Below are 23,027 nucleotides of genomic sequence, written 5' to 3'. Positions count from 1 at the left end.
TTCTTCTTTATCCTTCCTTAAAGAAAAAAACAGCATAGCTAAGTGAAGTTACTATACACTCTTTGCCGCCACTCGATCCGGTGAAAACCAAAAGGTGTTGAGGTCAGATCTCGAGTCAGTCAAAACACAGTTATGCGACACCTGTTCGCAGGGCTGGCAGCCAGAAGATAATCAGCTTTTCGTATTTTCTGATTAAGGTAAGAATGAGAAAGACAGAAAAAGCTAAACATCCCTTTAATAGTTTATGCATTTCTTTATTTAATTTTAGTTGATTGCCTAGACAGATATATGCTTTAAAAGAATAGAAAATTAGTTTTAAATGAATTAGCTGTTACAAACCTTTCATGGAATGTGCATGTGCGTGCGAGTGATAGATATATATAGTATATAAATAATTATAGATACTCTAGGAATGCGTGAATACGTATAGGGTTTATGAGTTTATTTGTATTTGTGCAAGCATATATTTTGTGTGTGTAGCATGTGTGTAGACTGCAGACGCGATGAATTCTTCCATCGGGAGGAGGTATGTGAGTACTATTATTATTGTTATTTATTATTATTATTTTACTGCACACATCACAAACAGAAAATTGTGCATTAGGAATAAAAGGTTTGTTACTATGTTTCTCCTTTAGGAACATTAAATTATAAACACTTATTTTACAGAATCGAAACATTTGTTTCTCTTTGCTTTTCATAAGAAACAGCATATTCTTCGCGTAGATGATTAGAAAAGGCGGATAGTGATGACTCAGAGTAGTGTCAGGCACGCTGGGACTGTGAAATTTGCAAAAGAGTTAACACACTGTGGTAAAACGACATCTTAACAAAATATAGCAGGCTATTGCAAGTAATTTTAAAAAGCCTGCAAATGATGTTATAAATATCAAATGGTCATAGGAGCAACATAGGTTGCACATCCCTTCTCTCAAAGAACAGAATGGGGGGATTTTTCCGGTGGCCTATGGCAGTCACAAACTTTATAGACACCGCATCTTCTTTAGTTTGCATACACTGACCTTACAGCAGGAATTATATTTTCAGAAACGTGCTGTGTTCAGAATGGTATAGAGTTACTAGCCTCCAGCATTAGAGCAATGTTTGATCGCTTACACGACACAAAAGACAACAGATTGATTGTGGATAATGTTTTTACATCGATTATAAATAAACGTCACCTCAAACATGAAACAAGACACAGGATACACGAAACAGAAACTAAAACAGCCTTTTACTGTCAATAATAACACGAGACGATAAGCACGCAGTCTAAGGCGTCTAGAGTAAATAGATCAAGGAAAAAAGTGAATTGATATAAAATATACAAGAAAGAGCAATATGGTCAAAGCAAACGATAACTACAGTTTCTTTACCTTATAGGCAATTTGAACTTTACTGGAAGCCAATTCATATTTAAAATTTAAAATTTCGAAAGTTTTAAAAAAGCTGTATATTATACTCATAACTTTGCTGCAAACTTTCACCAGTGTCAAAAACAACAGAAAAAAAGTTGTTCATGGCAAAATTCGAACGGAAGTGCGACGTGAGGCGACGATGCAGGCTTGAAGGAAGTGTAGGTCGAATAACCGTAGGAGTTATATTGGAAGGACCGTACGGAGACCTCTTAAGACCCAACAGCTTGTGTCTAAGACTGATGGACCTTGCGGTGTGTGCATCACTCTTCACCCCTTCCTTTTCTCTCAGCTGATTTTCGGTGTTCTTCGTTCGTGGTTTCGGCTGCATTTGGACAAGTAAATGAGCTTTTGTTTTGTTAATATAACAACAACAACACTTTTCCGCAAAAACTTAACGTGCCTTACAATCGGAACCACCACCAAACCCCCAAACACAAAGAACACTTACACAAAGAAGCTGATAGACATACACACAATTACATATACCTATATGCGTAAAACCGTAAAGTGAGAACATATAGATAAATACATTGCACAAAAGAAGCAAGCAGGATTATTTAAAGAAACGTTAGATGAGAAAAGTCTTTTCACCGAGACTTGAAAGCACAAAGCGTATTTTTCAGAACAGTGGAAAGCGAGTTCAATGGGACAACAAAAGTGAAGGAACTTAATCTGAAAATTTGCAGTTTAATGTTTGGAACTATCAGGCGACTTTCTGCTGTAATATTGGAGACAATGAGCAGGATGTTAAGTAGTTAAAGAAGCTGACAGAATCGGCAAAGATAACCCTGACAATGAAGAACAGCGGTCCTAAACTAAATATGATGTATTGGAAGGAAGTGCAGTTCTTTAACAAAGTTTATTTTGAATTCGTGATATAATTTCTACTACATGAGCAGCATAATTCTTTGCATTGCTCTTGCTGATGATGGCAAACCATGACTTTGATCTTGATAGTCCTGGTCTCCATTGTATGTGCAATGTCAGTCTGTTCATAAGGTCTTGTGTGTAGCTGTCGGTGATGGTCATCAGATTGACGTCGTGTGCAAATCGTCGGCCACATATGGGCCTGCAACTGATGGAAATGGATGCGTGATGGTCGTGTAGGGTTTTATTTCCTGATATTCTCGATAACGATGTTGAACAGTACAAGCGATAAGGGGAACCTTGACGGACCCCCAGTAATGTGCGAGAGAAAACTCTCATTGTTCTCCAATGCCTTCACCCGTCTTATAAAGCGCTTCAGGCTCTCTGTCATGTTGAATTTTGCAGACTTTGTGAAATGCCTTTGTAAAGTAGATGAAGTTATGGAAGAGACATAGTGTTGTAGATGTGTTTCTATGAGGATGTGGCAGCTGAAGATAATTTTAACTGTGTACTTCTGCCTGGTCTGAAGCCGCCCCGTTCTTCTGCTAGCACTTTCTTGTAACAGTCCACTGAACCGAGAGGATCATTACTTCATGCAGTCCAGTGTTAGCTTCTTCTTGATTATCCACAAGATAAAGTAAGAAGTAAAGCAATGGAAAAGTGTGTATCGGGAGAGCTTTTCACAGCACGGTGTTTACTGATGTCAACAACATGCTTCCTATAGTCACAGCTGTGAGTAGGACTAACATCTGACACAGGCTGAACACATAAAGTAAATAGCATTTGCCCCGCCTTAGAGCCCAGCGGCCTACCACAGAAAAGTACGCTGGGAGATGAAACAACACCAGTGATCGTATGAGACTGCTTTGAATGCCTAGATAAGACCAAAACCTGGGTAAAGCACTTCCAGTAAAAGACTTATCGAGCTACACTTACAATATCCCATAATCTAAATAATTTAAAGATACATCGAGATCAAGTAACTCTCTTCTATCATCTGGTTTTACAATTAAATTCAGAAAACGGAAGACAGCGTTCTCAATGTTACACCAAGAGGACTGGAAACGTTCGAAAAGGTAAAGAGAATTGGTTTTGCGGCTGGGTCAGAACGACCTTTCCCAAAATGTTTGAGACAAAAGGAAAGTTTGAAAAACATAAGTTGAATCATTATGGTTAATCCTCTGGGTTTTTTTTTTTCGAAGTACTGGTGATGTACTGTGCCAGAGGAAAGCGAATAGGTCCAAATTTTGATGATCACTGGCCCGAGGCCAACTGGTTAGCAAGTGGTTTGGGAGTTGGATCCAGATGTTTTAGACGATGATTTTACAATTAGATTATAAAAGCCACTCTCCGCCACCCATTGAAATGTCACAGTTTAGGATCAGCATGACACACAAAGGATAGCGGCAGACAGAGTCACGGTCTTCGCGTATTTGTTTCAGTTTGTTGGCGAACACGTTACAGAAATCATCTGGGAGCACAGAATTCAAAATGTTAGTCGGAAGAGTAGTGGTAGCGGTCTTGCATACATATAGATTTACAAATAGAAATAAGCTAGATAGATAAAATAGGTTTTGCATATTTTGGAAATAACATGTGCAAAACCTGAGTCACGCAGATACCTTCTAACCTGTTCTTTTCTCAAATCTGTGTCTCTGTGTCTTTGTGTTCATTCTCAGCTTCCTTCCCAGCTTCATTCGCATCGTGATCAAGCTGCATGAAGAAAAGTTTCTGGCTCCATTATTCTTTTTGAAAAAGTTATCATTTCCTTTGTGTTTCACACCGATTCTAAACAGGCTACAGGTACATTCTTTACAGCTACAATTCAAGTATATTATTGTTTTTTCAGGATTTACATCGAACTTCATACATAATACAAAACAAGGGTGTTAAATGTAGAATACACGATAGTTCAGTAACAAAGTGTTTCAGAAAGAAGCAGCTTTATGTCGGGTATTATAATTATAACAAACAACTAAGTAGGATAGTCACACTGTACAAGTTGCACATTGCGCTTATCGTACCGTGGAGATGCCAGACTCTGCAGACATACAGACAAAGAATCTAGGCATTGGAGACTAAATGGCTTGAAACCATTATTCTTCATATTATTGTTGGTTCATGATTTGCATCGGAGTTAACATAGACATAAATACAGTATGTATACCTTTATCCGTGCAAGTTGATTGTGACTAAACTACTAGAAGGTTACACGCATGATTAAACTCCGGCATACAAAGATTTTTTCATAATTACCGAGTCGTTGCTCCTCATGGACATTTCTTCTTGTTCCCAGAGCTCCATCAGTTGCATTATGGCAATATCCTCATCTCTTATCTGTTGTAGGAGTCTCTTATCCTTCAGAAACAATAACTTCATATGTACTACTTATGCCATTTTGAAAAAGACGAGCTAGTAAAATTGAACAAAAAAATTCTACGAATGAATATTTTACGAGAGACTGATAAGAGGACAAACATTGGCGACATATTTCTGTAACCAAGGAAGATAAGAAGCAGGCTTATGTCGGAGAAGGGTGAGTGATGAAGGTTGGAGGAGATATGTAAACATTATGTGATGAGGTAGGAATGATAATAAAAAATAAATGTGTGATTTATATAGCACATACTCACGATCGTAAAGAGTGTGCTCTTAGCTTGAGACAAGAACGAGACATGTACGACACATGAAGGACGGAGGGATAAACAACAGTACTGATGACTAATAGCAGATGATTAACGAAAAACAAATGTAGAAAACGCAAAGAGGAATCAGGCAAGAAGGGTATCGTGATTCCGAGAGGAAGGTTGATGGAAGGCTAAAGATGAACTCATTTTGTGGACTGTTGTTAGGAATAATGCTCAAAAGAGGTGTGTCTTCAGTGCATGTTTAAAGGATTGGATGGTGGGTAGGCGGCGGATATGAAAGGGGAGAGGGAGTTCCATTGCTTTACAGTACAGTAACTAAAAATCTATGATCGTATGTTCTGCTTCTGGTGACAAGAATAGTTAGGATATAGACATCAGACGAAGAGCAGAGTGGTCTGGCTGGGATCTAGGGGAAGAGAAGTTCAGAGAAATAATCGGGGCAGACACCTGCAAAGAAATTAAAACACAGCACGGACAGTTTGTACTGAGGTTTTTTTTTTTTTTATTCTATTCAAGTATCGGAAGATGCGACTGTACAAATAAAACGGACAAAACGAGACAGACTATAAAGCAATTCATTATACGTTAGGAAGGGTGTAAGAGAAACGTACATAAGATTGGCTCTAAGTATAATTCCAAGCAAATTAAAAATAATTTCTTTCGAAAATCAAAACTCACTTTACGGGAAATGTAAAGGCTCGTCGGAATCCAGATTATTGCCGACAGCGCTATGACAATCATAATGAGGTTGGTCTTCATAAGCTCCGCTTTTAACAGACAATCGCGTCCCCAATAAGAACATTTACACTTGCGATGTATCAAGCACCATGAAATTAAGGATACTATTTCATTGAACAAATTTAATAAGCCTCTTGTAAAAAAAACATTTTATAAGTTTGTTGACAAAGGTATTGATACTTAATAAGAACTTATGAGCAAAGAAATATGAAAAATGTTTTCTTTTGAAGGTGTTATTTCCTGTCTCCAGATAAAAATATGAGCTATTCCCATCCTATAATATTTTAAGAGACATTATTAAAGCAAGATACACCATGCCCTGGGAAGAACTGTGTACTTACGTAAGACTTTACCGTTTTTAGAGTTAGAAAGAAAATGAGAGTGTTTGTGTGCATAACGATATTATTTGCAAAGCTTAATGAATGCTTTCAGTTTTTTTATACCATCTGAAGTTTTCTTTAAAAAAAACAAAACAAAACAACAAAAATTAGCGTATCTTTAAGAAGGGTAAAATTTGGTCTTAGTGTGTTTAGATGCAGTTATAAATGCACAGAAATACTGATCCTTTAAAGTACCAGTGGGGTGAAACAATGTTTGTAATGAATGGGGAAAGTTTAGCGCAAGATACTATTTCACCAAATCTGGGTGAATGTTCTTCTGTTTTTGAAATAAACAGCTACAATCATCCCCAAGCACAACAATGGGTCGAAACCGCGACGTCATATATCTCATCAACATGGGTTGAGACCTTTAAAGGTAAACGTATCCATGCATATCCAAACGTATCTTGACGTCAGTGCTGTCGTCCTCTTTCTCTTCATGGGGATGATAGCAGACATATATCTTGAAAACAAGCATATTCACCCAGATTTGGATCTTTTACCCAATCACTGCAAACAAAGTACACCCGCCAATTCTTTTAATTAAAACTGTTCCTCCCTACATTCCTTACACTTTCCAAATCTTCTAACTTCCATCGGTTTTGCTATTTCGTCAAAAACCACACAGGGTATTAAACGTCTTACCTGTAATTTACATAACAGAGATAGAATCTTCAAAATATTTTCCTTAATTTCATACTTAGCATATTAGCCTTTTGCTGCTCTTATTTACACCCGTAACACATTTCTCGGCAAAGATGAGTTTTTGTTGTTGCACAAGCTGGTGCTCAGTCGATCGGAGGTTAGCCTGTTTATTACCTAGGGAATCAAACTGCAGGTTATTGAAGAAATCGCTGAGTTTGCGCATGAAATTGCCTTCAGTTGGGATACACACTCCTTCCTGCAGAGAGAAAAGAAAATTTCTCTCGTAATCATTGAATTTACCCTTTAATTAAAAGGCTTAAGACGCAGTTTACATGCAAAATTCTGCTTCAAGTAGTCAAAAATCAGTACGCAAACGTTCCTTAACTCCTAGCGACAACAATTTCACCACTCACTTCATTGCAAAAACCGTTGAAACATTGCCGCTTGTTTCCCAGCCGTTGATCCGTTTCGAAACACGGACCGTTTGAGTTGTTATAAACCTCCATACAGCAACGCATGCAGGCCGCAGTAGCTGCCAACAGATAGCAGCTCGACTACACGAGAATCTAAATGTACAAGGTCCGTCATCCTATGTATTAAAACTTATAAAGATCTGTGCTCGAATGCCTGTACAAAAAACCCCCAATCTTTTGCTATTTTCTCCGTACGGGTGAATACCTTCGCCCCACAAGCCAAAAATGTGTCACCTGATATGCAACCAAATATTTTAGGTAAAAATTGACTTAATGATTTAAAGCACCTGTAACCTCTTTCCACACATTTTTGATGATTGTCGTCGAACCAATCTTAATCAGTGTTTTCATTTAAATCTTCTTCTATCCATGCCAAACAATTTTCATGGAAAAAAAGGATTTAGTTCTAGTTATCCAAAACCTTCGATTACATCGAACATTTATACAAGCCTCATGTTCTAAAGTTTTCCATTAAGGTTGTTTAGTCCTTGTTACTACTCGAAGAGCATAGGGCCGCAACACCATAAAGGTTGGTGGAGAAAAATGATTATTTTGCGCTAGTTTATAAGATAGTACAGTTAATTATTCCATGAACATTCTCATTCACTTACCCTTTTTCAACAAAGAACAAATTATGCAGCAGAAAATACCCAATAACGACTAACCAAAATACAACGACAGTGCAAGGAAACACAAAACTTCGTATACATTATATAAATTACGCAAAACGATGGTGAAAATACTTATATCATTTCAACTTCTCTGTCCACAAATATGAATGCCTAGCAAAAAAACAAAAAAAAACAAAAAGCCGAAAAGTCATATTGACTTGCATGCTGCATCGTTCTAAGACCGCAGTTGTAAGTAGTCAAAAGTGTATGCAACCTTATTTTAAAAACTCACCGCTGTGTTCACACATGCATGTTTTGTAGGTAAGATTTTTCTTTTTCCCAAGTGTTTCACAGTAGGGAACACAGCTACCATTAAAACAAGTACCTCTAAAACAGGAAAGACAACGGTTATTAAAATTTTTACAAATTATGCAGTGCACAAGCTAACCACCTATGTCTGGCGCTCTTCTGAGTACTTTCCCTTCTCAGTTATTAAGTTTGTCTTCTAAAAAAAAATTAGTACACAAAAAATAAAAAAGTAAATAAGCAAATATGTAACTCAAATATATTTTCTTAAACAAAATCAGGTCGATATATGACGTACCCGTCGACGCATTTTGTGCCATCTTTTGCATTGGGAGCTTTGGGGCACTCAAAGTGTATGCCACTGGTCTGCAGTTAAGGATGGACTTACGAAACGAAATCGAACAACTCCAGGGCACGTCGCATGCAGACATGCATCGTTACAAGTGGCAGATGATGTAACTCGAAATCAATGTTTTTGGCATTCATTGGAAGTCAATAATCACAGAGTGTTTTTGATTACCTACGGATTGATAAGAGCAGGAAAAGGATACTCGCATCTTGCGGCCTGTTGACACTGCAGGTCAAGGTTCGGGTGACAAATGGTTCCTGCCGGCGCTAGCTGGCAGTCCAAACAACAGGGGGTGCTGTAATCACTGTAATAATTTTTAATAATAAAAATAGCTGAGTGATTTATCTAGTACATGATCACGCTCATTAAGGAACATGTTCTCAGCGCTTGAGACAAAAACAAGACATAGGCAGAATAGAAGAAGGGAAAGGTGATCGATAGTAGTGACAAGTAATGACGGACAAGCATGGAAGACACGACGAGGAAACGGGTAACGAACGGTAATGATTTAAAAGTGAGTTACATGAATCTTCAGAAGGAGATGAGCAGGTGGACTAAACATTAGACGAAAGAAGTTAGTGGGGGCTTGAGGACATAGACTCGCCTTAGGTGTTATTGGGAGTAAAGCTTATCGAAGAGATGTATTTTTGTGCACGTTTAAATGATTCAGTGGAATGTAGGTGACGGATATGGAAGGGGAGAGTGCTCCACTGTTTAGCTGTACAACAACTAAAAATCCAGTGACCATTTGTTGTTCTGGTGATAGGGATAGCCAGCATACTGTCGTCAAACGAAGAGAGTTGTCTGACCGGGATGTAGGAGAAGAGAAGTTCAGAGAAATACGAAAAAGTCTGCGAAGAAATTAAAACACACTACAGACAGCTTGTACTGAATGCGAACACAGGAAGTAAACATGGAACAAAGACATTTAGCCCGACAACAGCTAAGGTTCTCTGCACTAGCTGTGTAAAGACATTTTAAACGAAGATAACAGCTTTTTGGCTCAAAAGACAAAAACTAGTTAAAATATAGACATTATCAGGAACTGGGCGACTGTAAGCACATGACACCACATTGCTTGAAAACTTGCCTGCAGTTGGCGTTTTTTTTAAGGGTGCAAGTGTTGGTACAGCATGGATCGGAACCCTCCAGGCTGTAGGCGCCTGAGTCACATTGCTCGCGTTCATCAAGCACCCAATTGCCACAGGTTAGTACATACTCACTACGCGCTGTAAGCAGAAAATTATCATCTCACCCATTATAATAAGCCCATATTAACAACACAGTTGTATTTCCCTTCTGTGAAGTAAATATTTCTTTTGAGAGGGGTGATAGGCACTGTCATCCAAAATTTCGCTCTTGCCTTGCCGATTTGCTTTGTAACATTACTTTTGAAGGACAGGAACCTATGCATTTAAGTATGCCTTAGGGAAGGTGAAAAGAAGACGATCTGTAGTATTTTTCATTCCTTCAAGTTTTGACAAAGGTAAAAGCAATTTTATATATATACACACACACAGAGTTTAACAGGATAGGACAGACACGTGCAATCAAGCAATGGGCAGATAAGTCACGAAATCATGTTTGCTTCAACTGATCTTAAAGGCATTGCGATTAACGACAAAGATTAATTAAGCTAAAATTACAGGTTTTTTTTTCTTTGCATGAAAGACATCCAGTGCCTTGAAAAGGATGAAATAATAGTCCTATATATTGCAGGTTTCCAGTTGCATGGCGAGTGGCGAGGGTTCAAAATACGTGGGGCAGTTAATCAGAAGAGACGATGCTATACTGCAGACACATGTTTGCTTTAACCAACTTACGTGAGAAGCAATCGCTGCTAATCTCTTCCAGAAATCTGGAGATATCATCTATGCTGCATTTGGAGAACCGCTGCAAGTAATATTAAGTGGAATGTAAAAAATGAAATTTTAACACAATGTTAAAGAGAATATCATTGTCACTGCAAAACGTATCTATATTTAAAGTTAGACATTAAATAAACTCATTGACATTTTAAGAAAACGAAAAATACAAGGAAAAGGGATTCCCTTCGAATAAGCAACTTCTTGTCGTTATTATTATTATTATTATTATTAGCAGCAGCTACTTCAGTATTATCGAATGTTTAAAATCAATAAAGTCATAAACAAAAGAGAGGGAGACTGGTGTTTACTCTAAGCCAGGAACTAAGGCTATATCACTGCAAAAACTGTGGTCATACATATAATTATCCATACATACGCTGAATGATTTCTTAGTAGAATAGTTATTGCATATTGTTTTCCTATTTTGGTTACCGATTTCATTTTGTGATTAGGATTTTTAAAAATAAAAGACTATTTTAAAAGACAAGAATTGACAACCTATGTTCTCAAGGGTGTAATCATGCAATGTTGTACTTCTATTTCCTTAATATACGATATCTTTAGATAATGTCATTAAGTTTTGGAAGAATTTCTTTAAAGCTTAACTGTGAAACCAAAGGCATACAAAGTTGTTGGGTTGGTTTCCTCTCACGCTGTACATGTACATAATGTAGTGACCGCCGTACTGGTCATTTGGAGAACATACATCTCCATCGTCATGACTTGCTCCCCAGCTGTGTCCTGTTTCAGACGTACAGATCAAATTTGTGATCAACCTCGCACTGACTGGTCTTAGTCAAAGGAATTGTTTAATGAGATTGTTTTCTGGTATTTAATACCATTAACGCTATTTTAAATGACCCTTTTCCCTCTTGAACCGTCCACAGAATCGCGAAATATTGGTTGCATAAGATATTTTGTAACATTGATTTTGTGTATTGGTGGGGAGGGACTGGGAGATTCTATCCGTCTTGTAGTGACTTCTCTCTGTAAGATGTGGGAACGAGAGCGAAAGTGTCATTGCGTTTGTACAACGAGAACAAACGTGATGACGTTTTCTTCGCGAGTTCGCTATTTTCCCTCCCTTGCCAGCTGCTTTGGCAAGTCTCCTATACTGGTTTGATAAATGACTCTCATTCTTACGTTCTTGCCTAAGCTCTTCATTTATATTAGCTGAGCTATTTTCCATTACTTTACTTTAACCATATAATTTGTTCTTTTATTTGTAAGATTTATTTATTTGCACTGTAGAGGGCCGGTAGTCCGGCGTTGTTGTTAGTTTTGGCGGGGCCGGCGGATGATTGTTGTTGGCGGGATCTGCTGAGGCATGGCGAGAAAGTATACTCGGCAGTGATTGGCTAGGGTTAAAGTTCGTTACTGCATTCGTTACGGAGTGGCCATATAGGAGGATCGTGGAAAGTTTACCCTTCCCAGGGCAGAGCTGAGACGAAAGGAGGAGAGAGACGTCGGCGGATCAGAGAGGGGGCGCAGGTATGTGACAGTAAGGGACAGCCTGACGTTTAGCGCCTCTGACGATGCGACGCAGCCGTGGCCATTGTACTAGCCTGTGTAATAAAGGGTTGCACACTTGCTGATGGTTCCTGCTTTTGTTTGAGTGTTGCAAGTTTGTTGTCGTAACTATACGACCCCCACCACTTGGTTACAGTGTCAAAGAAAGCAAATACGACAATATATCAACCACCAACTCCATCTTAGAAAACAACTATACAACCGAAAAGAGCAACACAAATTCATTCCCAAATAAAAACGTTGATATAATAATCATAATGTTATTACTCACCTATCTCTGATGGAGGTGAGTCCAGAAGAATGTTGGGAGTCAGCGTGAAAAGAAAAATGTGCATATCCAAATATAAAGATTTGTTTGCAAGTTTAGAATTAGCTGTATACATGTATATGGCATCGTGATCTTATTACTCAATAATTGTTTTTCTTACATTAGTGTAAAGTCTAGAAAAGAATTCTAATCAATACATTTCTCTCATTACATCGACTATTTGATCACTTTTTTGTTTACTTGTTTTACTTGTTTACTTGGTGTTTCTAAAATTTCTTTACAAATTCGTTTCTATCTAAAACTACTTTTTGACAGTTGGCATTGAAACAAAAGCTGAAATACATAAAGGTAGAATCATAAGAAAATATAAATTCTAAGCCTTCACACTGTGTAAAAGGTAGCATCTGAAGAAAGCTGAGATGACGACGATGAAGAATTTTTCATTTTACATGAAGCATGTTGCAAGTGTAGTTTTTTGTACCGTGAGCTGTGACCAGCTGATGCTGAAGGCGAGGAAGGTACTGATTACTGACCATTGCACTCGTCCAACCTGTTCGCGGGTAGTAGCGGAGTATCCCATGATGAAATAAGTCAAAATCCACCATGGCTGTCAAGGAATTATTTCAGGTGCTCTATTTTAATAGAATTTATGCCCTTTTATACAGACTGATGCTGCAAACAGTATGCGTTAATCGTAGCGATGTGAGAATATTATCTGAGCATTAACGTCTTTAAGATTGAACTTAACATATTTGACTCCAAACTAAGAAAAATGCTGTAAGTTTAGGTCAATGTATAATTAAAGTAGCTTTCAAACCACTACACTGGCAATATTCTCTGCTAACAGGCAGAAGTTCTACCAAACTTCCCTCGTATCCAGTAAGCAAATGCACGTCACACTCTGCACACAACGTACGTGCAAGAACACAGAAACAATTGGCTAATTCTATGCACGCACACCATTGCACATGCATAGATGCAAATATACACACTCTCACACTTGGATACCCCACTGCTTACTCCTTGAGCATGCTCCTCCACGTCCTGATGTTGAGCCAACGAATGCGTAACCAAGGACACCGTCATCGAACGAATCGGCAGTAAACAAGTGTGCTAAACAGAAGTTAGGAATATCTTCGTCTTGAGAGAAACTCTGTTTGCAGAACAAAATTCAGAACAAATTCACAGTGAGGAGTTTTTACTGTTCCAGAAAGACTCTGTGGTGATGCATTGACTATATTCTCCTGTTAGCACGATTGTGGCCTTCTACTGGATATAACCCTAAACTAAACAAGAATAATGGGAAGGGTATGATACAGTGGTTTCTATGTCAGGCACATACACGCCATCTCTTGCCAATTGAACGCCATTAGGTGCTCGGTAACATTATTCTCATAGAAGTATAAGGTTAGAGCTGGATATTTTGTGTAAAGACAAGCTATAGAGCCGCTGCGATACTGATTCACTTTCTGGCGAAAACTGGATGTTTCTTAAAAAAAAATGAAAGGTCACTGCGTTCAAAGAGGCACCATTTTAACTGGAATGTCTGCAGCATAGACTAAGGACTACACAACTGGACTCAAACCTCTATATATTACGTCGATTTGCGACTTTTGACCGTACTTTCTGTTGAGCTACGAGACTATGTTGTTTGCAAGGCGAAAGCTGTACATTCCTAGAATGGTGTCGTATATTTAAATTTTGACTTTAGTTACGAATGAATAACGTTTGAAGTATCACTTGTAAAGGCATTTTTGTCTCTAAAGGTGTTTGTAGCACTTTCTTTTTAAACATCCCTAAAACGGAGTTATGGTCCAACTGCAATTTTAGGCTACGGAATATAAATTAAAATGAAGGACTGTATTTGGTGGACAGTTGTTGTTTTGGTCTTATTGCACCTGTTCAACAATGTCTCACGATGTTTTAAAGCGCATTAATACAATCACATAGACTGCAAATGAACTGGTGAATTAAACCTTCCAATGACCAAAGTGTACATCATTCACATGCAAGCCATGAGTAGTGTGAACACTGTTCACTATTATTTGGCAAAAAGGTGTATTTAAATGAGTTAAAAAAGGAGTTTAACAAACATCCCTCGATAGGACATTTTTCACGTGTATAATTAGAATTTGTTAAGTTTTTCAATTGATTTGTACACTTTAATTATAATTATACAATCTGTTTTGAATATGCAAATATGTAAACAATCAGCGAAGCGTGAGCGACACAACAGATTTCTGCTTTCCTTAAAGTTTTTTCACCTACTCTTATATCACTCTATCCCCCATGTCTGTCCATCTGCCAATATTACTCTTATAACACTTAACAGGTTAATTCTTGAATTGCATTAGATACCACGTTCAACGTTACATTAAGTTTGTCGTCAATGGTCCATTTGTCCTTCCGATAGTTATAACTGTATCGTCCATTCTTCTCGCCGGTTGAATATGCTGTGTGAACCAGCACCTGAGGTACAGAAATGTCTTAGTATACGCACGATTCGTAAAATACTGAAATAAGGAGTGAACATACACCCATGCATAATTATAAAAGCCGTTTTCAACCGAGCAAACACGGACCAACGCTTGACCAGGTCAGGCAAAGTGTTTATATGATAAATACACTCATAAAACTGTAAAGTAAAACTTTCTTTCAATCTTGCGCAAACGTACACACGCACCCTTCTTCCCCTCGTAGGAAAGTGCACTTTGTTGTTTTTACCTGTTTTATCACGAATCCCCAATGATCTCCAGGTACCTTCCATGCCGTCGAGTAAAAGATGCGGTTGGCCGCTTGAATAATACCTACCTGCGAGACAAAATAATAGATAATGAGATAATACCGCGACATTCTGTTTTGGCTTGCTGTGCCGTTTGCATCAAAAGACTTCGTTGAAACATATTTTGAACTGTCCCCCTATGCCCGTCACTTCTCCCAGTGTCATAAGGTCAGTATGCTTTTCTCCAATTTCTCCTTTAGTCTCTTTTTGTGGAAAAATGGAAGGCGATGAAATAGTTAAATTAAGAAAAACAACTTTTCGGCAAGGAACGGTTGATTGTTACAAACATGACTGGTTTGGGTAACTAGACGATAGAAATTTATCATATCAGGCATCCCTAACACTACTGTAACCCGTGTCATTTGCTTAGTCATATAATTAAGTTCAGTTTTGCTTTCAAAAGATTTAGTATCTTTGTCGTTGGTTACAATAGCATTTATGGGTACAGGGTTCATTTTTACCTTGCTCTTCATTTCCTCAGGATATAATGTCAATAACCAATAAGCATTTCTGGGCCTCTACTACTTAATTCTACTATCGGTGGTAAATGCAACCATCTTATATTAATGCACATACACAGGAACTTTCACACATACAGATACGGACGCACCACACACACACACACGAATGCATAGATTTTTAAAGCATCCGGGTGACAAGAGCTGTCACATACATGTTTCTTTGCTCACACCACACCTCTAAAAGCAAACGGCAAAATAACCCCCCCAAAAAACCCCAAACAAACAAACAAAAACAAACAAGTGTACTGAATCATCTCACCCATTAATTAAAGCCATTATCTCCAAACAAATCAGAATTACCTTGAGTAAAAGCAACAATAACTGTATTCAGCAGGACATGCACACAAACTGCACTTACCATAGTTTGAGTAGCATGCACCGAGATGCTCAATGCATGTCGGCTATAGAAGAGATAGTCTGCTACCAACCTCAGGGTGCATGTGTTCCTGGTTTCAGATGCTTCTCGCTTTGGTTTGCCTCGATTGGCTGAGAGCAGTAACAGTTAACCGGCAACATTTTCATTGCTCTTTAGTTTGGATAGTACAAGTCATAAATTCATTATTTATACTTTGCATTTACAGGACTGTAAATGTTTCAAATTCAGAGCAAGTGAATTAGAATAGCGTAAGAATATGTATTTGAGTTTAAATATATAACTGTATATTTCATGATATATATACAATGTTTTTTGTAAGTTTATTGCGCATACTTTAGAGCGGGGAAAACGCTAGATAATCAACTAAATATTATATATATATAATTGGCACATGTATAAAATGTTTAATATTTCTACCACTTACATGTACGATTCTGGTCCTTTCCTTTCAGATGACGAAGTTAAATATGGAGTGTCACTGCCAAACACAAATATACTTTTATACTATGTGCAAAGAACCTGGTTCAAAATAACTTTCTACTCCCACCTGTCAATCGACGGATTTTCAGATTAGTATCATTTCACGTTAGGAAACCTACTGAGTCAGAACAATCACATCGCGCTCCCTCTTTCATACGATTACAGGAAACACAGACATTATAAGTCCTAGCATCTCAATTGAATTAAATTGGTGATTTCCGTTACTGGATCGTAAATGAGCCTAAAAAAGAGTGAACGTCACAAGCAATTTTCACGTGGTTTGCTCAAAGCTTCTCACGGGATTTTCCGTGGATTGGCGAGGACACCCATAGACGTCCAGTTGATGTCAGAGACTCTGTAGCTAATCAGATCGTACTCGCTGGACTGAGGAAGATGTCTCCAAGATGGCTGACCAAAAATAACACAAGAAAAGATGTGATATGCTTTCTCCATATTTATGTTTGGTGTTCTCAAGTTCACAATTGGTCATAATTTTTGTGTAAAGGAAGATTGACTAAATTCGGATTTCCTAATATTGCCTTCTTTCATTAAAGCAAAACCACAAATGATCGTCTTTATAACATGGATATAATGATACCTCAGTGATGTAGGTTTCATTTGGGAAATGAATTTCCGTGCAGAGGAGATCGTTCTCATAGTGCGCATCTACGGGAATAGATTCATTATCTGAAAAGGCAGGAAATACGTTTATGTTCAGCACTACAAATTAATAAAACCTGAAAAATATTGTAAATGTTAATCTAAAAAAAAGGATGAAAACTAGGTTTGTCGACGTTATGAGATCAGGAAGACGATATTTTTCTCAGTTTTCATTTCATGTAATAGAGGGGAATAAATCTAAACCACAATGTTTAGGAAAGTCACCCAATATAACACTCTACGAGAACAAAAATCTTCTAAGACCAACGAAAACAAACCTTGTAAATGTCCCAAGAAAAAGTCATTGGGGTTCACAAAAATATGTTCATGCTTGCCGTGCTTGTCCACAGCGAAGGCCTGAAATCCTGGGGCCAGTACAGGAGAGCCAGCCTTCAAAACCAAGCGGAAGTTCCTGACAAATGTATCGTTTTCATTTAAACCATCTGGCACAACTCATCCTTGAAAGTCATTTTTGCTCTTTTTCTCACAAAACTGGTTATTGGTCACCAGTAATGTGAAGAACACATACAGCCACACAAGAGGCCAGACACCTGTCGAAAAAAAAATTGTTACGTTTCACGAGATAGCGCGGATCTTTTTGTATCAATTATTTTGCCCTTGAATGAGACTTCAAAAAAAGGTTACTGCACTTGTCACGGTGTCGGTTGCCATGGAAACAATCCAACATGGCACCAAAACAAACATTTTAAAAAGCTTATAACTCCGTAAATTTTGAGAGTAGACTCAAACTTCTGTTTGAAATAGCTACCTAAAAGTAAGATCTACAATCGTATGAAGGGGCTTTTGCAAAAGTCGACTTAGGTTGTTTTAATGAATTTTTTGGTAATGTGTTAAAATTTAAGAAATTTTGATTTTAACGAAATAACTACTAAACTACCAAATATTTCTTAAAAGTCCCTCGTAGAAATGTTTAGATATGTAAAAAGAAAATCTCAACAAAATATCAGGTCTATATCACTCTATATCAACATAAAGTTACAAGGTTTTGAAGTAAACAATCTGTAACGAAAACTGAAAATAACGAGAAAAGAACAAGTGAAAACTGAGTAGATACTAAACTACTGAATATTTTTAACATGCCCTATTTAAAATGTTTAGATGTGTATAAAGAAAAAACTCAACTAAATTTCAGGTCTATATTGCTTGTCAATAAAAAGTTATACACTGTTGAAGTAATCATGCTCACATAAGAAACTGAAAAGGAAAGAGGAAAAAAGTGAAAGCTTAGTAACTATACTAACCCTTAATATTTTTTTAAAAGCCCTCATTAAAATGTTTGAATATGGATGAAGAAAACCTCAACCAAATGTTATACATGTCAATATAAAGTTATAAGGTTTTGAAGAAAGCAAACTGTAACATAAACAAAAGAGGGAAAAACTGAAAAAAGAAAGTGAAAGCTTAGTCATTTTTGCTCTTTTTCTCACAAAACTGGTTATTGGTCACCAGTAATGTGAAGAACACATACAGCCACACAAGAGGCCAGACACCTGTCGAAAAAAAATTGTTACGTTTCACGAGATAGCGCGGATCTTTTTGTATCAATTATTTTGCCCTTGAATGAGACTTCAAAAAAAGGTTACTGCACTTGTCACGGTGTCGGTTGCCATGGAAACAATCCAACATGGCACCAAAACAAACATTTTAAAAAGTTTATAACTCCGTAAATTTTGAGAGTAGACTCAAACTTCTGTTTGAAATAGCTACCTAAAAGTAAGATCTACAATCGTATGAAGGGGCTTTTGCACAAGTCGACTTAGGTTGTTTTAATGAATTTTTTGGTAATGTGTTAAAATTTAAGAAATTTTGATTTTAACGAAATAACTACTAAACTACCAAATATTTCTTAAAAGTCCCTCGTAGAAATGTTTAGATATGTATAAAGAAAATCTCAACAAAATATCAGGTCTATATCACTCTATATCAACATAAAGTTACAAGGTTTTGAAGTAAACAATCTGTAACGAAAACTTGAAACTGAAAATAACGAGAAAAGAACAAGTGAAAACTGAGTAGATACTAAACTACTGAATATTTTTAACATGCCCTATTTAAAATGTTTAGATGTGTATAAAGAAAAAACTCAACTAAATTTCAGGTCTATATTGCTTGTCAATAAAAAGTTATACACTGTTGAAGTAATCATGCTCACATAAGAAACTGAAAAGGAAAGAGGAAAAAAGTGAAAGCTTAGTAACTATACTAACCCTTAATATTTTTTTAAAAGCCCTCATTAAAATGTTTGAATATGGATGAAGAAAACCTCAACCAAATATTATACATGTCAATATAAAGTTATAAGGTTTTGAAGTAAGCAAACTGTAACATAAACAAAAGAGGGAAAAACTGAAAAAAGAAAGTGAAAGCTTAGTGACTTTGTTTTATCTTTCATGTAATTTACCTGTCAAATGGAAAATATAGCCATCTTTTAATGTGTTACTACATATAACTTTAACATAATTAATAACATGTTTTTCACTTTTAAAATTGTGTTTGCAAACATTGAGCTACACAGTTCTAGGTTTAGTTAGTTGTAGAGAAGTTCAGTGTCCATTAGCTTCATGGGTTTTGCCATCTTTGGTCTTTTGCTATCTAACATTTAGTGATGCTGTCTCACATATTGCTTCCAATTTTTGTGAGCATCTACTGAAGTAGTAGCGTTAGTAGGAAACACTCTATCAACATATAATTCTTTCATTAAAGAAATTATTTCAAAAGGTTCTTCATTAAAGATACAAACTGCAACACGGAACTGAACCCTCAGAAAAAATGTCTTTGGGGAGTATAATCCATTCATGAAATCTAGACATACATATCCTTGCTTGAACCAGAATTTAAGCAGCTGCACATATTCTATTCCTCTATATGCTAAGATTATTTTATGAATTACCTCTATAGTCTCATGGAGTAAAGATGTTTGACTTTTTGTGGCTAGGTGGTTCCTTGTTTTCTGTCAAAGATTTCTGGGAAAAGCACCAGCTGTCTGGCCTTTTAGGGGGCTGAAAATGATGTGTTCACTAAATGGCTAGAAACTTGACAGAATAGCATTCTTCATTCTATTTGCTAGGAATATTATGCATAATTATCTTCACAGATTCTATTTGTTACATTTGGTTTGAGTAAGACAATGCAACCCCCACCCAACCTTTGTTATCTGTGAAACGAAGTAAAACTCTATTTCCTTACATTCCATCCAAAGTACACAAATAACTAGTATTGCAAGTTCACTCAAAATTGTAAACGTTCATATCTAGTCCTGATTGTTACTGAGATTCGCAGCAGAAATCAAAACTTCGCTTTTTTTTTCCTTCGATACGCTTTACGGCATGACTGCAGGGGATTTCGACAGCAGCATTCAGTTCACTAAATTACTTTTTTTAGTTGCTACGACGGTCTAAGAATGTCCTCGTGGTTTTTATTCTTTTGTACGTTTGCGAAGAAATGAACGTCTCACAGGCACAGTGAACATTTAATACGTAGGGCTAATGTCTCAGAAAGAATCCCAGAACTAGCTTTGAGTTCCTGTCGACTAATGCTTACATCCGGAAGCCATGACAGCTGCATTGTGGGATACCCGAAAACCTCCGAAGCCTGTTCGTGTAACCTTTGACCCGGTCAAGTTCAGCCTTAGTGTATTCTGATTGGGTATATGCAAAGTATGCTTACACATTTTAGAAAATTGTCAACCCTTTGTCTTGTTTAGAAAAGAGCGGGTATCATAGCGTGGGAACCTTCTATCGGTCTTGACCTATAGCCGTTGTTTGAAATGTGATTGAAAGTTCTAACCCTAACCAGAGACTATAAATATGTCTCCGATCTAACGATATGCGATGTGAACCAGTTTCTCAAAAGGTCCAGTGTGTTGCTATGTCCCAAACATTCTCTATTCTCGCTAATTATGCCCTCGGGAACAGAAAATTTCTGGATTGTTCTATAAAAAATAAAACCCCACTTGGAAAGTGAAAAGAAGACATGTTGAACTTTTACAATATGTTATAATCTCAAAATGGCTAAAAATTAAAATCTTCGTCAATTGAAAAAGAAAGGTGTCTGGCCATTTGTCACCAGTAATGTGAAGAACACATACAGTCACACACTTAACTCCAATATCGATGCCACAGATCCATTTAGGCAAGCTAAAACATGCGACATAAAAATCTAAAATCTATTTTAGAAGTAAAATTACGAAGAACAGATTATTTAAATTTATATAAGTACCTAAAATGAAAGTACATCATGCGGCAGACGAATTGTTGTTAGGTCTGATATGTCCATGGATTTCTGTGCTTGTGCGTGCATACGTGAATGTGTGTAGTCTAAATGCAGGTGGTGGCGTGTGCATGAGTGTATGTGATTACTCAAGGGTTGTGTATCACCTTCCCAGAGTGGAAAACTTGACGTAAGTTCTAACGGTTAAGTGTCCGGTGTCAACGTCACGGTGGTGACGGACGTGTATAGAAACGTCCGACTTCCTCAAGGTCTCGTAGTGAAGCAGATGTTGATGTAGAGTACCTACAACAAAGACACATTTAAAACCATGTACCTACGTACATGTGTGTGTGTGTGTGTCCGCGCTCGTGCTCGCTTGTCTGTGTGTTACACAGAGAAAGTACGTTTAAATATTTGTGAGGAAATTAATGCATGTTCACACACACACAGAGACCAGAAGAGTACCTCTTGTCTTAGAACGTTTCATTACAGCCTAGTTGATCGGTAGGGTCTGCCCGTATCAGACGAGACACATTTGAGAGCCACTCCTTGTCTGCCCCCATTGGAATACATTGCCCCTATCTTTTAGTACTGTGACCACCTTTACAGTTTTGAGGGCTGGTATCAAGACCCTCTCTTTCATGAATAGCTCTAGAAAGCTGGAGGTCAAGTCTTCAAACTCTCTCTCTCTCTCACACACACACACACTTTCTCTCGATCTCACTTTGTTTTCGTAGTCTGCAGACTCAAACTTAGTGGAACAATCTAAGGTCCAAGTTGGGGATAAGTTTGCTGAGCTTGACATAACAGGCTAGGATGTAGACACCCTTGCTAGAAATATCAAAGAGGTGCTACTTTAAATAGCAAGAGAGGTTCTAGAGATGTTAAAGGAAACGAAACAACCCTGAGTCACGAAGGAGGCTCTTTACCTTTGTGACCAAAGGAGAGTCCTGAAGAAGAGGAAGAGTAAAAGTAACATCGAGGCAGCCACCAAGTACAAAAAAGGTAAACAACGATAGCAGGAGAGGACTGAAGGCAGCTAAGGGGAACTGGATAGAGGAATAATACTGTGAGACAGACAAAGGGATGACATATAGGGACATCAAAAGGCATAGCAACTGCTATGTCACCTCGCAGTCAGGTCATCAGAAAACGTCAGTCATCGAAGATAGCAATGGCCACATTATCACCGAAGAAAAGGCTGGACTTGATAGGCTGAATACTGTAACAACCAAATACAGATTCCTGCTTGAAATAGACCTTAACATCGTCCAAGGCAACCAGACTGCGACGAGTGACCCGGTAGACCTTCCATACCCAAGGAAAGAGTTCCAATGGTCCGTACGTAGTTGGAAGGGAAATCACCTGGGTTCAACCTTTTAGCTGCGTTGGTCATGTGAAGCTAAATTGAAGCAGTAAAGGACCACGACACGCTAAGTTTACAAGTTTGGGAAAGCAAAGAGTGGCTCAAAGACTGCTTGTCATACCCCTTCCAAAGGAAGGCCACAGCAAACAGTACCAAAACCGAAGAGCTAGACTCAGTTTGCTGAAACTCCGATTCTAAAAGCGTAGGTCTGAGGCTAAATTAATAAGTCTTATGGGGGAGGGTAAAATGAAAATTTCACTTACTTTCTTGTACATGAGGATTAGGGTTTTCCAGTATGAAACTGGTGGCGACTTGAAAGACTACATACTGAAGTAAAATCCTGAGACACAGGAATTTAACGAATCTATTGGCGACACTCCCGTGTTCTGGTCGTCTGGCGAAAGACGAAAAACAGAACGAGAAAGTCATAAAGACAGTTTCTCGTAAGTTCATTGAGACTGGGTAACTACATTACGGTGCTACTGTTAGAATTTTACGAAGACAAAACCGC

At 37.7% G+C, this 23,027-nt stretch overlaps 1 protein-coding gene across 1 annotated transcript; it reads right to left on the bottom strand.

Moving 5' to 3' along the window:
* Positions 1–1,020: 1,020 nt before the first annotated feature.
* LOC112577068 (ADAM 17-like protease) lies at positions 1,021–16,220 on the bottom strand. The gene is made up of 18 exons (XM_025259987.1): positions 16,205–16,220; positions 15,763–15,890; positions 14,826–14,912; positions 14,475–14,570; positions 13,122–13,254; positions 12,583–12,708; positions 12,105–12,110; positions 10,929–11,044; positions 10,259–10,328; positions 9,526–9,664; positions 8,638–8,739; positions 8,385–8,447; positions 8,073–8,167; positions 7,110–7,228; positions 6,871–6,952; positions 5,612–5,700; positions 4,542–4,643; positions 1,021–1,740 (listed from the first exon to the last, which is right to left on the bottom strand). Exons 2-18 carry the CDS (start codon positions 15,763–15,765, stop codon positions 1,441–1,443), a joined length of 1,728 nt encoding a protein of 575 aa, XP_025115772.1. The 5' UTR covers positions 15,766–15,890; positions 16,205–16,220; the 3' UTR covers positions 1,021–1,440.
* Between the last annotated feature and the right edge of the window lie 6,807 nt (positions 16,221–23,027).

This window comes from Pomacea canaliculata, linkage group LG1 (genome assembly GCF_003073045.1).
Source record: "Pomacea canaliculata isolate SZHN2017 linkage group LG1, ASM307304v1, whole genome shotgun sequence".
NCBI lineage: Eukaryota > Metazoa > Mollusca > Gastropoda > Architaenioglossa > Ampullariidae > Pomacea > Pomacea canaliculata.
The sequence above is the reverse complement of the archived record's forward strand: the minus strand, read 5'-3'. Positions and strand labels throughout refer to the sequence as shown.